The sequence below is a fragment of the Mytilus edulis genome, chromosome 1 (assembly GCF_963676685.1).
Source record: "Mytilus edulis chromosome 1, xbMytEdul2.2, whole genome shotgun sequence".
Lineage (NCBI taxonomy): Eukaryota > Metazoa > Mollusca > Bivalvia > Mytilida > Mytilidae > Mytilus > Mytilus edulis.
In genome coordinates, this window is record NC_092344.1 from 74794157 (window position 1) to 74811435 (window position 17279).

At 31.4% G+C, this 17279-nt stretch overlaps 1 protein-coding gene across 1 annotated transcript in view; it reads right to left on the reverse strand.

The window, feature by feature from the left end:
• Window positions 1–858: 858 nt before the first annotated feature.
• The window catches only part of LOC139490024 (homeobox protein 2-like), a 33353-nt gene continuing 16932 nt past the window's right edge, over window positions 859–17279 (reverse strand). The window contains exons 2-4 of the mRNA XM_071276880.1: window positions 4306–6085; window positions 2981–3095; window positions 859–1052 (exon numbers count right to left, since the gene is read on the reverse strand). Of these exons, the coding sequence (XP_071132981.1) occupies window positions 1018–1052; window positions 2981–3095; window positions 4306–6054 (1899 nt within the window). The 5' untranslated portion in view covers window positions 6055–6085 and the 3' untranslated portion in view covers window positions 859–1017. The remainder of the gene's footprint in view (window positions 1053–2980; window positions 3096–4305; window positions 6086–17279) is intronic.

A 17279-nucleotide genomic window follows, 5' to 3' on the forward strand; every position in this document is an offset into this window, starting at 1 on the left:
ACATAAAAATATCAAAATAAGTGGTACAGCAGTCAACATCGTGTTATAATCTTAATCACAATTACAACCCAAAATATAACAAAGGAGCACAAATAGGAATAAATCAAATATAAAAATCTCATTCATTGCTTTCTTATATTTGCATTTTATTTATGTATGTTAAAAACACCCATAAAGGATTGAAAGATTTAAGTACTGGGTCCGAATGGTTAGATTAAAATAAACTCTGCCGTAGAATCGCGCATTTAACGTCAGAATGTAAAAGTCACACATGTAGAATACAATAATTTTGTCGTTCAAAGTATGAAAATAACATATTCTATAGTTCTATTAGGTATATCGTATCCAGAATGTAAATTATATGTTTACCTTGTTCGTGTTGCCTCTTGACTATATGCTCATTGCCACAGAAATTTACAACTGTGTATAATTTGTATCTGAATATGTAGATTAATAATTGATAGACATTTGAACAGCGTTATCTAATTTTGCTTTATATTGTAGTGTTATGAACTTATACTTGAATCTTTGCCTTGTGAATGTTTCATCCTCGTTTCATCAAGTCCTGTGTAGCTACATGTAATTGCAATAACATACAAATAAACACATCATAGATACCAGGAATAAAATTTAATACATACGCCAGACGCGCGTTTCGTCTAAAAAAGACTCATCAGTGACGCTCAAATCAAAAATGTTATAAAAGGCCAAATAAAGTTCGAAGTTGAAGAGTATTGAGGTCTAAAAATTCCTAAAGGATTTGCCAAATACAGCTAAGGTAATCTATTCCTGAGGTAGAAAAGCCTTAGTTTTTTAAAAATTCCAAGTTTTGTTAACAGTTAATTCATAATTCAAATACCGTCGGATAAGATTTATTAAAATCACGTGATTAAAATTCGTAAACACGTTGTTGTAGACTGTTGATATTCTCGTTACAAGTTAACAGATTTTTTTTAATTTCAAACAGTAATTATTTTAAAACAATGTAATAACAAATGTTCTTTGTGCTGTACGTTGTCACTCCAAGAACTCTCCACTATTTTCTGTATCATCTGCAAGTATAAAATTGAGTGTAAATGGTGTATCCTGATATCCATGGCATAAACCTCAACCATTAGATAATGATGCCACCTAATATTTCCAATCGGGACCAACCATATAGACGAGTTATTGTTTGTTTAAAAAGACGTTTAACACCCTGCAATTTATTCACCGGTATTAAGAAAAGAACTTGTTCACAGGAGTTGTCATTTGATGGTGTGGTTCATAATTGTTCCTCCTTTCTTGTTTTATTTACATATATTGGACTGTTTGTTTTTCTGTCTGTATTGTTTTACACTAATCATTTTTTGGGCCTTTAATCCATTGCTGTTTTGGGTGATCTAAGGCTCCATGTTGCAGGACGTATTTTGACCTACAATTGTAGACCACTGCGTTGTGGGTTTGTGTTCGATCTATGAGTTTGACTGTCCATCTGGTATCTTCCGCCCCTCTTTAATTAACTTTTTAAAGTTGTGACTTGGATTGAGAGTTGTCTCAGTGCCACTCGTACAAAATCTTATTATTTATATTTCTCTAATTTCTGTGACGTAACTATGTTTATACAAGATAGAAAAGACATTTAACACTAGGCAGGTGTATAATGTTAAATAAGACGAAGTTCAAATAAAAAAATATATTTAGAAACGCCTCATTCATTTTGCACAAAAAATCAAAACTATCGCACCATGTTTTTTTCATATAGCATTATCTTTGATATGATTCCTTTTTTCAAATATATATGGACATCCCACGTCAATGGTGCCAAAGTTGAAATCAGGACAATAATTAACCTGTTTTGAAAAATTGTTAAAATAAAGAATTCCCAGATTATAATTTCTGTAACTTGAAAAAGAGAAACGTGCAGAGAGTATGTAAGTCTAGATCTCTTATTTTAAAAACTGTCGTCATTTCCATTTTCAATGTAAACACAATTGAAAGGAATCTGCTTCTTCTTTATGATTAAATCAGATACCGAAATCGTATACACTTATATACTAATAAAGGTAACTATAAATTTGAAACCAAATGCGAAAGACAGTAAACATAAATTGAAAGTTTTTGATTGACTAGTCAATATATTTCTACATTTATTTATTTTTAAATATTTTTTAAACTGTTATTATGGTTTTTGTATACATTCGTAAAGTATTAAGAAATAGTTAAGCCTGAGGAGCCTAACCACACACATTAAATGGTGTGACCAAATCAGCTGACCTCATACACTTAAATACGATTCGGTATATGAAGAAGTCACTGCTCTTTCGGGTAGTAAATGTTAAACCCTTTTCCAGTTTATGGAATTATTTTGTGCATATGATACATTTATTTTACATTGAATGGCAGGGAATAATTTACTTTATGTTGCATATTGTTTTTCGAATAGAAACTTGAAAGTTTTACAGACTTTTCTGGTGACATTTAATTAACCCATGTACACTTCTTTTGAAAAATCTTAGACGTAGCAAATACGAATCGAATACATATACCTATGCTATATTTTTCCTTTATATATCTGTAATTTTTTTTAAATTGAATGGACTAAGTGTAAGTGTATAATATAACGAACTAGAAAAAAATCAGAAATATAATCGTACTTGACATATGCATGGCAAAACACATAGTTACCGAGAAAAGAAACAATTGTTTTATGAATTCATGTAGCTGCATATGTCTATGCGTTCAAGCTGGCTATAAAACCATGATTTTCAAATAAGTATGCCCGTACCAAGTTCGGAATATGACAGATTCGTTCCATCCATTGTGTTGGTTGGTAATATTAAACCCAGAGTTTCTTTGGTTTTTTTTCCAGATTTATAAACTAACATTTTTTTTAACTGACGTTAGATTTTTTTTTAAATTATACTATATTGTGTTATCAAATTTCTAACATTTGTTTCTAACATAAAAACCAAAAATTATTTATGGGCTAAATTCGTACCACTATTTGATGCTGTCATCATTGAGCATTTTCTTTCTATGCAAAAAAAGCTTCCATAACAGTTACATTCCTTGTCTTCATTGCATGTCCGTGTGGTTATACCTTCACATCCACTCTGAAAAAGAAAGTTATGAGTGTCGATAATTTTCTGTCCTAAAGAATTTTTTAAAATAAAAAAAAAAATGATAGAGTAAAAAAAAGATGGAAAAAACATTGCGTATATTGCACTTGAATACCTTAAATCATAATATAATGTGAGTTAAAGTTAGAAAGTGTAATATTTAATCACTCTTTTCGTTACAAATTATTTCTAATCTTTTCATTTCAAAATTAAAGAAACAAAATTGAAAGTAAAACGTCAACAATATGCTCGCTTTGTGCTTATTTCATTTATTTACTTCATTGTATGATAAGATTTTAGCGCAGTAATACACAATTGATGACATCCAACCCTACAATCGTTTTCAAGGTCAGCTTAATTGTCGTTTTTAATGAAGAAATCGGCTGCCTAAGGCTAACGGTTTACATGGTTAATAGTTAGTGGGAATTTGTAATCAATTACCATTTAGTTTTCGTGAATCAAAAAACAATTATGGATTCTCACATTATATTTAAACAATTTTACATTTCATAGTAAAGTTCTTATCGAATATCAAATCATTGAATCAAAAACAATAAATGAAAATGAAATACTTGATGTTCACTTCCGATTTCATTTCTTTGCCCCTTTCAATTTTAACATATATTGTAACATGATATAACCTTTTAAAAAGGTTTATATTATTTTCCGTGTTTTGTAACTTTATTTGTCATTGTGTTCCGCATTTCACTAAGTTTTTCGACTAGTATTTCTTTTGAACAATAGCCTTAAGAATGGGTTATTTACTATTAACCATATTAATTGATATTGATGAAGTTGAATAGCATTTCTAAAGGTAAATAAACAAGAATAATTCTATCTTTAAAATAACATTGTCCGCAAAATAGGGTGCAAAGTATCATTTTTATCCCTAATTAATTGATTGGTTGATGCTTTATATACTTTCAGCACTTTTGTGCTATTTCGTGGCGGTATGTTATTACTGTTAGAGGAAGTCAAAGTGACAGGAGATACCAGCTACCTTTAGCATAAGACCAGACAATTCTTTGTTAATCAAATTGGAGTCGAGTGTACCTGACGTGTTTGGTTTTCGAACTCAATACTTTAGTGTTGACTGGCTACTGATACAATGATTGACCTATTTAGACCACGTGGTCTTTGAAGCATTGTGTTGCTTGTCGTTTAGTTCAAAACAATCAATGCGGATAACGCGAGTTATACTTACATCATCATTATTAAAGGACCCTTCTTCTGGCATGTTTAAAAACATCCCGTCTGTACTATCTTGAAATCCGGCACCAGTATCAAAGCCATCCATCAGATGAGATGCTCTTGATCCTTGATTTGAAAATTCTAGAGGCTTATTGTGGAAATGTATGTTGCTTGGATTAAATAACGTTCTATCTGTTGGGATAGAAGATTGAAAACCTAATTGGTTCGATCTGGATTGGGAATTAGTATTATTATATAATGATTTCAAGAAGGATGCATCATTTTTATTCGGTAATTCTTGTTCTGTGTCGATATCTCCAAAACTGTTCAACGTGTGTTCAGAGTGTTGGTTTTTATACCGCGCTGTCGGTTTTGACAGGTTAGACGAGTGAAAAGTTAGTGGAAAATATGGATAATCCTTTAATTTACCAAAACTTGATTCCGTAAGCGTTCCTGAATTTTCTTTTAAAGATGGTTTTAATATGACATCTTTATCCAAAAAACTAGTTGGTCTTGGATGTTCTACGGGAAAAGTTTCAAATTCTTTATCTATTTTAAAATAGCCTGAATTACTCGACGGAAGAAATGTTTCAATAGTAGGCTCTTGTGGGTAATATTTATCATTACCATCATGTATATCCATTTTTAAATTTTTACTATTTTCATTTTCAAAGTACACATCTTGATTTTCTAAAACAAAAGTGTCAAGTGGGTTATCATTTTTACTTGGAAAACCATAATTATTGTTGGAAACAGAATTTTCAACATCGTTACCATTATTAAGTGCTTTTGTTAAACCAGTGTTGGATTGAAATGAAGTTTCAGCATTTTGATTAGAACTGTCTGATTTTGATTGGTCAAAATATCCAAAGCCATGTTCTTCTAATTGGTGGATATCTGGGCTTTTCAGATGAGGTCTCAGTATCCTGTCATTTGTAATTTCATGTAAATTCTCAAATACGGATCGTGAAGCTTGAAATTGTTGCTGTGGAACCTTGTTCGGTCTATCTTCAAAGATCTCTTGTTTTATCGATGGTTTCGACACAGGATTAATAATTTGTGAATAATGTTTCCCTCCAAAATCAGCTACTGTATCTAAAATATTTGTATTACTGTTTTCTAGAACTAACATAGGATCAGCAGAATCATAATTTTTATCTAAGCTAGTACTATCTCTACTTCTAAGTAATCCAAATCTATCTTCTACAAGAGGATTTCTGAATAACTCTCTTGCTTTGTTTACATTTGTTTGTTGATTTTCGGACGTGCCTGAATGCATATGACCTACGTCATTTAGATGTGTTAAATACATAAGGGGAGACTTTAAATGAAACAGGTAATAAGGTGGACGAATAAAGTTACGACGAACAAATGCATTACTAGCATAGTCATTGCTATAGAATTTTAAGTCATTAAATCTCACTCTAGATTTATCTTTGCGAACCTCAGAATTTGATTTGCTTCTTAACTTTTCAGAATGACTTGGAAAATAAGGTGAAAATTGAAAAAATCTTTTCCTGGCTGGAACTCTGTTGAAAAGAAAAACATCATTTTGTTTATAATTACTTCCCGTCTCAGCCATCCGCCTTTTTCTCCAGAAAAAATGTTTTTTCCATAATGGAGAACTTGATGATTGATATGTCCTTGGTATGTGTTTCTTCAGGTATTTAGTTGTAAATATATGGTAACCAGATCCATCATACCACCCTAATCCCAGGCAAAATTGAAACAGCGCTGATATAATTACCGGCGACAGATTCATCAAGACGGTATCTTATATCTGGTCCTAAGGCCTAAAATATAATAACAACAGTTATTTAAAAGATGAAATTAAGGCATTAGAAGGCAATAGTAAGCAAAAATTTAAAAAAAAAACGATAAGTATATCTACAATTTGATAACCGAATGCCTTGTAGTATGAAAACAGGAATGTCTAATACGTAGAAAATATATATAGAAAAAGAGCGTTAATTTCAATAAAGTTTTGAAATTTATTGATTATTAGGCTTCGAAACTTTTACCAATCTAGAAACTGCCTGTACTTCTTAAAAATTAGTCGACCTGGTTTTCGAAATAAGGCACTGATTATGAGAAACGTTAGATTGCTTTGAAAATTTGTAAATTACTATTTTTAATCTTGTACATTTCTGTCTATACAAATCCCTCTGGCGACTAATGGTGTCAATTAATACTTCTCCCACAAGTTTTTAATCAGAAGAAGATTTAATTGACATATTAGTAGAAAATAAGAACTATTTAGCTTTAGAATTAACTACAACAAAATATAAAAGCAGCAATAAATGTAGCTCATAGTGGTAAAAAAAATCAATTTCGTTTTATTATCAATAAAATCATCAGCAACTTAGAATTGTAGAAGAAATTAAATACCTAAATAAAATCTTAATTTGCCTTAACCTATACAAGTTTGCATGATTTTCGAGGATATATACCGTTTTTTATTCGTGATCGAATATGTTGCTTCTCGGAAATAGTAGCATATCTACATGTTTGCTTAAGTGCTCGTACGGAAACGCAGTGTGTTACCATCAATAGAGAACATGTTTTTAAGGTATAATACAATCATTGTTTCCCTTTATTAGTCTTTGATAATATTGTGTTGAATGCATCTTGAGTTGAAACAAAGAAATTCTTGGCATGAGTAAAGTTAAACCTGTCCAGTTTTACAGACAAAGTTTTATATACTATTTGATTTTATATGAGACAATAACCATCACTGCAGGTTAACCAATCAAATGTTCACCCTATTTGTTTCCTGTGTATAAGCTTTAGTAAACATTAAAACATTCTATAGAAATTCCAAATAAATATAATAGTGCTTTGAAACACCTAAGATATATTTTTATGACTCAGGATCTTTATACTGCGAGGAAATGTGGGACTCATTTCCTACCGCTGTTGAATTCAAGGAATATTTTTCAGCCCCTTTTTCGTAGGCATCCGCATGTGACATACTATGAGGTGGTGGTATTGCACCTAAAGCGATTTAAACTCCCATTGGTAGAAATTCAATATGGAAAGTATTTAAATAGTATAACTGCAGGGTAAAGAATTGTCGCGGTTTAAATGTGACTTTGGTTGTAAAGTAACAATATGTCCATAAGGATTGTTTTAAGTGAAAAATTAGTTTTCAAGGTGGTGCAAAGGAAAATGGACGATGGAAAGAACGATGTTGAAAAAAGTAGCACAGTCATGTAAATCTTGAAAGCTGATTTAAAAAGTGCAATCATTTGCAAACTTCAGATATATGAATATCATATTTACTTAATGTTGTATCAGAAGTACACTTTTATCTTAGTTAACTTTACTAATTCTGCAAAACTGTCTTAGCTTGAATGATTGAACCACGAGAGGTATATAAGTTGTGGGTATAACACCTAAACTGATTCAGTTTTTAGAGAAACTCCCATTGCCAGATATGCAATGTGATAGAAAGTATTTGAAAAGTATAAACTCAGGGTGAAGAGTTGTCGCAGTTAAATTGCGACTTTAATTGTATCGAACTAATATATTCATAAAAAAAGAAAAAGGACGATTGAAAGAACGATTGTTATATTTTCCTTTCTTTTGTCTTAAGACTATTATACAAATGGACACCAGCATGGCGTAGATTATCCCACGTACTTGGTACTAGAAACGTTAAAAAAAACATTCGCAGTTTTAAACCGCCAAATTTAGAGTTTTTATTCTTATTTTTGATTAATTAATATCCTTTTAACTAACAAACAAAATGACATTAAAATTATATTTATCTTTCTTTTATTAAGTAGTAATGTTTGTTTGTTTAGCTTAAAAGAAGTACAATTTGAAAATAAAGCGACCAAATTGTCAAACAAACAACTATAAAACCGCGTTTAACGTAATAAAAGTAAGAGAGATATGTATACGCCAGATGTGAAACAATATCAATTGTAGGCGGTAATAATAAATTAGCCTGATATTTAAACAATATCTGAAATGTTCAAATAAATCTATGTATTAGTACATGACTCAAAACATATTAGTTACTGCACTAGAATTGATATTTTGACTAGTGTGTCATAATGGTATTTTTAGAGAAGATTCTTTTGTGACATAAAAGAAACACCAAAAGCACATATTTTTATAAAGAATGTTAACACTCCAATTAGCTTTATTACCATAGTTAATAACAAGTTCTTTAATAGTAGTAAGAGAGGTACTTTATTCAATGGTTTGAAAACGTTTGTGAGTCTTTTCCTCGTTCAGCTTTTTTCAATATTATTCTGAGATTCTCTTTGATTTATACTTTCAAACTGATATAGTGAATTTGTAGCAAAGTTTAGGACGCGATGAGATAAGGTATCACTGTTATTATTGGCAATGATGAACTCGACTCGTTTTATTATCTTTCCGCCATGAAACCCTATTTTATTTATCATATTCGTCCAACGTAAACATTGGAAAAGGTAGAAATCAAACTAAATAAAGAGTACTATGCGAGAGCTTCGCGTTCTCTTTGTACGGTAATACCATTCTAACGATTATTAATTCTAGTGTATGTCAAAAAGGGTGGTCACTGCATGCCATTCAAAATGGAAAACACACGACCATAATGAATAACATTTTCTTTCAGGAAAATATCAAAATAATGGGTCTAGATTGTCATTCAGCTTATTTACCTGACGAGATCGGGATATAGGTATTTAGTCGGATCTTAACATGTGTTTGTATTTTGTTTACAAACCGTTTTTGATAAAAATAAACAAACAAATTTCGAAATGTTCAGAACTTAATCAAATCTGTATTTGGGTAAGATGTTGCAAGCATACGATTTGTATTGCGTCTTAGACTTTGAGAAGAAAATAATCTTTAACTACTTTATTAAAATATGGTGTAAAAACGTTAATTATGAGCTATGAAAGTCAAGTGGCTCGAGCAATATTCTGAGTAAGTTTTGAAAAATTTCTAAGAAATATTTTTTACAGTGGGTTAGCTTTCATTAGTCTTCACTATCCTATAGATTAACAACTTTTAGTTATATTCATAATTTAGAATCTTCATTGAAGGTGGAGCACGAATGCACAGTTAATTAATTATATTGATGTGCCATTTGTATGCAAGAGTGACATTCCTTTGTATTATGTACCGATTCGAAAAAAGGTTATGCGAGTATTTTCTTCCTTTAACAGGTTCACTATTTATATAATAACTAGAACACACCCGTGATATCGCGGGTCCGTGACTGAATTAAAGTATATAACTATGCGCAAGCCTTATTTTAGTATTAGAATGGTCATCTGATAAAGTCATGCCGATTATAAGATACAAAGTTTTCTCTGCTATCAAAGTCTTTCTGACTGGAACTTATCAATTATTGGTAATATTAATTATTTAGAAAGCAAACGTTCCTGGAATGGAATATTTTTTAATCAACAGCATTGTCCTTTATTAGTTATAAAATAAAGTTGAATTCTTTGATTCGCTGTTTTACGCCATGCCCGCTAACAAATTGAAAACTGTACCTATACGCCTTATTTTTAGTCACAGATTTTTAGTATTCGTATTGTTATCTTAGAAAGTCTTACTGATTAAAATACTACAATAGGTAACAATTTGACAATTTAGTAGTGTCAACCCAGTGATTATGACCCGTGTATATAGCATATTAATCCTGAATACAACGTTTGGTGGTGCGCCTGATATGCGGAACGTACAGATAAGGTAATAGGTAACAGGTGAATATACTATTGGTATCGGTATCGGACTCGACCCGGAACTTCTTAATTATTGGCAATATTAATTACGTGGAAAACAAAAGGGCCTGGAGTGGTGTAATTTTTAATCTACACCTTTGTACTATATTAGTTATATATAAAATGGAATTCTTTGATTCGTCGTTTTTACGTGATGACGGCTGACAAATTGGACCTCGTAATTTTAGTATTATAGATGTTGTGTTTAACATTGACTATGCGAAAATAGTAGCCAGGGTGAGAGACAATAGTGCACGACCCGAAGGGTCGTGCACTATTGTCTCAAACCCTGGCTACTTTTTTCCATAGTCAATGTTAAACACAACATTAATATCATTATTATACTGACTGTTTACTATTTTGAATAGTGACAGTAGTGTATTTCAGTGTAAAAAAATGCGCTTTATTTAACTCTGCATATAGATGTATTTATACTGCAACTAGTTGTGTTTATTTCCTAAATATAGAAGCATAGCTATATTTTGTATAATGTCAATTTCATCATGGAACACTTTCTCAACAATCAGAGGTCCATTAAGGGATACAAAAGGTTTTGTTTTACGATTAAAAAAGCTATGATTTTATTAATTTAAGTTGCAGTATAAAAGCAATACTCATATAACTCAATAACTTACAAAAAAACAATAATAGCGGATCATAACTATTTATCTTTAAACAAATTACTTCTAAAGTATTCAAACAATTTTGGCTTCAACGGCAGCAGAAGTAAACAAAGAACAAAAACGGTCTAACAGAAACTACAGTAATTTAAAGTCTCTTAAAATGTCAGAGAAATTTAAATGAATATATCTTCTATTTCCCTCTTATTGTTCAATTGTAATAGTTTATTAATTGCAATGCTTATAAATCCAACCCACTTGTCTGTCAAAGCAACTAAGCTCCGCCTTTTCACGTGAAATTGACAATGATTGACATGAAAATCAATAGTCTGTTGCAACAGCAAGGCATACTATTTTCGCATAGTGCAGTTAACGCTATATATTTCTTTAAAAAAACTATGCAAAAATAGAGCAATTTTTCTATAGAAGGACATTCTTACAGGAGGTATAATAATTTATAATAAGTATAGGTTTCTGATTTAATTTTGAATAATTACAAAATGTCTCAATTCAATATATTTCAGCTTTTGTTCTTGTTGTATCAAAGACATTGGTGTACGAATATAAGATCATAAATTTGAAACGTTTAAAATGATAACATACCAATAAAAAGTATCATTCATCATTTTTGAAAAAGACTATAAATGAAAGCCGAATTAATTATCTCCCCTTCATGATAGAGATTGATTGGGAAATTAATCAGCGTTATCTAATATTAATCACAGAGCGGGACTAGCAAGCGATTTTTAATTGTAGCTTATTTAACGTTAAAACAATTTTCCACTATAAAAGAATGCTACTTTATACAAATATAAGGACTTTGTTAGCTAAATCTACAAATTTTATTACATATTATGAATTTTTATTGCAATAGATTAACTTGCTATGTCATTGTTCATTATATTAGTTAGTTTCTTAAATTTCTTTCGCAAACATTACAGGACAGAATTTTCGAAACCCAAATATTCTACGAAAGTTTGAACAATTCCTTAATATAGAATAATAATAACTATTGCGTAAAGTAGTCTCCTCAGTTGTATTTTTTATTTCTTTTATACTAAGAGAACGCATTGGGAGTAATCAAAATCGGAAATGGAAACATGCGAATTACAAAAACAGTTCATACATATACTAAAATATATTTTAATAAACTTAGGGAAATTGACAGTCTCAGACTTTTTTTTCGCATGCATATTCGATTTGTTACACTTAATATTTAAGTCAATCAAATATTCATTGATCGCTGGCTTTCGTTATTATCATATGAGTATCACTCAACATACAATCAATATCCAATGACAATCTACCTCGAACTCTATGATCTATGATTATGTTACATCATTAGATTAATATAATCTGGCAACCGTAAATCTTTTATTTTTGACTAAACACACTTATTTTTTTTACATAAGAATATGTCTTTACCAAGTCAGGAATATAACAGTTATCCTTTCGTTTGATGTGTTTGAGCGTTTAATTTTGTCATTTGCTTACGGACTTGCCGTTTTGAATTTTCCTTTGAGTTCAGAATTACTTATGTTGGATTTGCGCCAATTTGTTCAAATCAAAATTACCAGTTACAAGCAAAATTAACCCTTCATTCGCGTCATTTGAAACCGATAGTTCAGATTACATGTCTTTCGGATACTTAACTCTATCCTATGTTTATTTGAAGAGAACAAGTTCTTGAAGTTCAAAACGTTTATATGCAGGATACATGAGCATGGCCATAGTGCATAATAACTGTCTCTAACAAATGTTATACACTGACTTGTAAAAATGTACACGTACAATAAGATGACGTCAATGTGTTTGCTGCAATGTCGTAAATACACAAACTGTAGTATTATATTACCTGGTGCTTGAAATAATATTCACATCTATATACATGTAAGAATAGCTCAAACACATCAGCCGAAAACAACTGTCATATTCCTTACTTGGTACAGACAATTCTGCGTGTAGCTTTAACCTGGATTCATAGCTAGCTAACCCTTCACTTTTACGACAGTCGCATACAATTTCATTATATTGACAACGATGCGTGAACAAAACAAAAAGATATAATAGGTTAACATATCAAAAATAGGGGTACAGCAGTTCACATTATTTTATAATCTTAATCACTGTAAAACAAACAAATAAGTCAATAAAGATAAAATAATGGCATAAAGACAAAGCACATTAATTTAACCTTAAATAAAAGACAAGAATATAAATCATGTGGTCATAGCACTATACCACATTGTCGGAATGTATAAGTATCGAGCTTTGCCAAAATGATATTAAAAAATTGAACAAAACAGTATATGTTAAGTGACAATGTCAAATAAAATATCATTTTAATACGTCATTAAGAAGATAAACAATGTCAGTACTTAGAATTTATTCTTCAAAACCGTCATGTATTGATTTGGAAGTTGATACAGATTATCTATAAGTAAGGTCTTTGCATTTTCCGATGAACATTTTAGAAATGGATACTCAAACTAATATGCCAAAAATGAACGGACAACACCATGGTAAAAAAACGAAAAAAGACAAAAAGACAAAAAGCGGTATACAAAACAGAACACAGAATACAGAAGAATAAATAACACGAGCATCCTCAAATCTTTTGGTGCCTTTATTTGCTCAGAAAAAGTAAAAAGACCCTGTATCAAAAGGAAGAATTCAACCCTTCGTGTTATAGCTTCCTTGTGAGCAGCAACCATGTATCAAATAATGGGGCTTCTCAATAAGAATTAAAATGTGCTATCACATACTTCAACTTAATATTTCGCTATGCATCCGATGTTGGTACCACTTGGTCGATAACTAAATAATGGGCTGTTCCCCTTAGGATATCACCGCTCTATATCAAGTATATCAGTACTAGCCAGGCAAAATATCTTTGTTGTAATTAACTGATGTAAAATTCTGTATAACATTTTAAATAAAGTAAGGTATTCACATTATACATAGTTCTGATTTTTTATCCAATTTCGACTGTATCTTCTTTGTTCCGTGTGGTTTTATTAGGTCTTCAAAATTTAGAAAGGTGATTTCAACATTTTTTACTACTGTGGATTCATTTATTTTCGTGGGTACCAGTTTTCTTAGATAAGAAAAAACATGTTCTTTGATATTTAATTTTGTAGTTTTGTAAAAGTCTAGATACTAGCATATAGAAAGTTTGTCATTCATTGAAAATTAAATTTAATGGATCTTCTGTACCAACGAAATCCGCGAAAATGGTTATCCAACGAATAATTATCTCTTGAAGTAAGTTTCTACCTATAAGGTTATTATAACAGTCAACTTGAAACTAAAATACGTATAGATATATTAAGATTTAATCACACCATTGCGCAAATCGGAATATGGAATATGCGGTCGATTAAGAATAAGTCTTTCGGATTAAAACATGTCTCAATTTAACATTGAAGATTTCTTTTATTGTGTTCTAGGTAATTCAATTAAAACAGCACTTTTACATTTAGCATATATAAATCAACCACTTGGTGCGATTTTCGGAGCATAATTTTCGTATTTATTATGATTTCCAAGGAACCTGTATCTCCAAGGATTTCTTGTTATATACATCGGAAGGGTTTATCGACATCATCTAGAACAAAACAATAGTTTCTTTAAAAAAAAAATAACGAAATGATAAAAAAACGTTTAAAAAAACGTTGTAAAATTTTTCTGTTATACTAACATATCCTGTCGTATCATTTCTGGTTATAATGTCTTTATTTGTATCATCCAATTAATCTGTCCTAACTGTATAAAGGTTATATGCAAAATGAATAAAGATTTCAAAAAAATGTTATATATAACATTGTTGGGTTGATGTTTAGACGAGTTGTATATATACATATATATATTTCGTATCAACACCATCATACGTTCTAACATGCTCACAGTACAGGGTCGCTGGTAGAGTCAGTATCACAAAAGCAAATGCCAGTATTTCATATGACAAAAAGACTGGTATTACAATACAGTAGATGGCTCATTTATCATTGACACAAGCTTAGAATAGTGTGTCAATGACCATTAAAGGTACTGAACTATAGATGTTAATTGCAAAACCGAACATGAAAAATAAAGAATTAAACTTCAAAAGAACATTAAAATAAAAACGCCAATTAACGTATATAAAGCCTCGGTCACACCTTAACGGATAGCTCGAACGGATGCCTAACGGATAACTTTTTTTTCAATCCGTTCATGTCCGTTAGTCGTCCGTTATTATCCGTTACATGTCCGTCCATATCCGTTGCATGTCCGTTAAGCGTACATTTTATCCGTCGACGACAGTTCTGTCCGACGGAAAATTTTGAGCATGTTCAAAACTTTGAACGGACGTCCAACGGATGAAATGTCCGTTGAACGTCCGGTAGGCGTCCGTTTTGTAGGGTACTCGTCCGTTTCGTTTCATTTTTGTATCTGTTACTGTCCGTTATACATCCGTTGGAGGTCTGCCAGATAAATTCACCAACGGCCTTCTACCGGACGTTTAACGGATAAAACGGATGTTGAACGAGTGTAAAACGGACTTCTACCGGACGTATTTAACGGATAAAACGGATGATGAACGGATCTAAAAGGGATAAAATTTCGCGTCAGAAAGACCAATTATTGGTATGTCAGATTTCTTAAGGTTCATGACTTGTTATTATTCATAATCGATCTTAGAGTAAGGGCACTTCTTCACAATCAAGCAGCTCTTATTCAGGCCAGACACTGGCCTTTGGTGGCAGTTTGAAGAATAAACCAAAACCAGTAAGTTAAACACAGAAACATTTTGAATATTTATGCGTTTTACATGTATTATTATTGTCGCCTTTAATTTTACCGTATATCTTATTCATCCGTTTTATCCGTTACGCTTCCGTTTGATGTCCGTTTTATGCGGTACTTGTCCGTTGAATGTACGGCCAACATCCGTTTTGTCCGGTACGTTTCAGTTTCTTGTCCGTTGCGTACAAATGTATCCGTTGTGTATCCCTTATACACTCGTTACGCGTCCGTTTTATTTGTCCAGTACATCAAAGAACTCCCAACGGATAACAATTTTGTCAACGGACAACTTTTAGTTTCATTCGTTAGTCGTCCGTTCGTGCTATCCGGTAAGGTGTGTAGGCGAGTGCAATATTTGAAAAAGACGTCTAGTTAAGGACTTTAATGCACCCACCTAACACACGGCTAATTTCTTTTTTAAATGAAAGAATAATGATTTAACTTTGATTTTTTCCCGGTCGTCACAAAATCGTGCGGTGCAGTTTTTGTAAAATTGGCGTTTATTTCAGAAATTAGTTGAAAATTATAAAATTACGACATATTTTTCAAGCAAAAGATTTTGGTCGTATCTCTTCTTTTAGACAGAATAATTAAGTGAATTAGATTCTTAAAAAATTGAAAAACAATATTTACAACTTTAACTCCGCATGCTTTTGCATTCCTTCTAAATATTTGAAATTTTGTACGAAAATTTTCATAATCTTGACCGTTTCGGATCTACAATTAAATTTTTTATTAAACGCTTTTGCACTCTATCCGTTTTAGAACACACCAAATAACTCATCAGTTATCGTTTTTTCACTCAAGATCAAGACTTAATCTCAACATTTCTTAAAATCACGAATTTCTGTAATTTTATGATGTTGGGTAAAATCACTATAGTTTCCGGAATCCCTTATCTATTTCGTTATCGTTTTTTTACTGAATATATTAGTCGATTTCCGTGTGCTTAAAAGTGCTATTAGAGTACGATAAATCATTTTTAAACGGTTCTATTTCTATCTTGAACTTCAGTGTAGCTTAAATAGATATAAAATCGTCCGAAATTAAGATCAAATCAAAGTAAAACATAGTTTTTGAGTTCTGTAGAATTCACCCATTTCTAAATAAGGAATCGTATCGGAAAATTGTAGAAAATCTTCCGAGTCGTGTCAAATTTTCACATAGATATAGGAAGATGTGGTGTGAGTGCCAATGAGACAACTCTCCATACAAATAACAATTTTAAAAGTAAACCATTATAGGTTAAAGTACGGCCTTCAACACGGAGCCTTGGCTCACACCGAACAACAAGCTATAAAGGGCCCCAAAATTACTAGTGTAAAACCATTCAAACGGGAAAACCAACGGTCTAATCTATATAAACAAAACGAGAAACGAGAAACACGTATATATTACATAAACAAACGACAACTACTGTACATCAGATTCCTGACTTAGGACAGTTGCAAACATTTGCAGCGGGATTAAACGTTTTAATGGATCCAAACCTTCTCCCTTTTTCTGAAACAATAGCATAACATCACAACAAAGAAAAACATACGATAAAATATCAAACAGTCCAGTTCACAATGAAACCCTTCCTGTGCTAAAGAGCAAACACTATCCATTGATTGACACAGATGCATAGTCTGTCATGTATTTACTACATAGAAACTATGTAGTTAAACACTTAAATGAAGATACAGTTGTATTGCCGCAGTGGGAAAACGAAAAGATGAAGTTTACAGAAGACTGGTCGATGAATATAAAAAAAATGAAAACATCCCATTTGAAAATACAAAATACCATAAGAGTTGCTATGAATATTTCAAAAGTAAGCACAACCTATCATCTTCTGTTTTGTC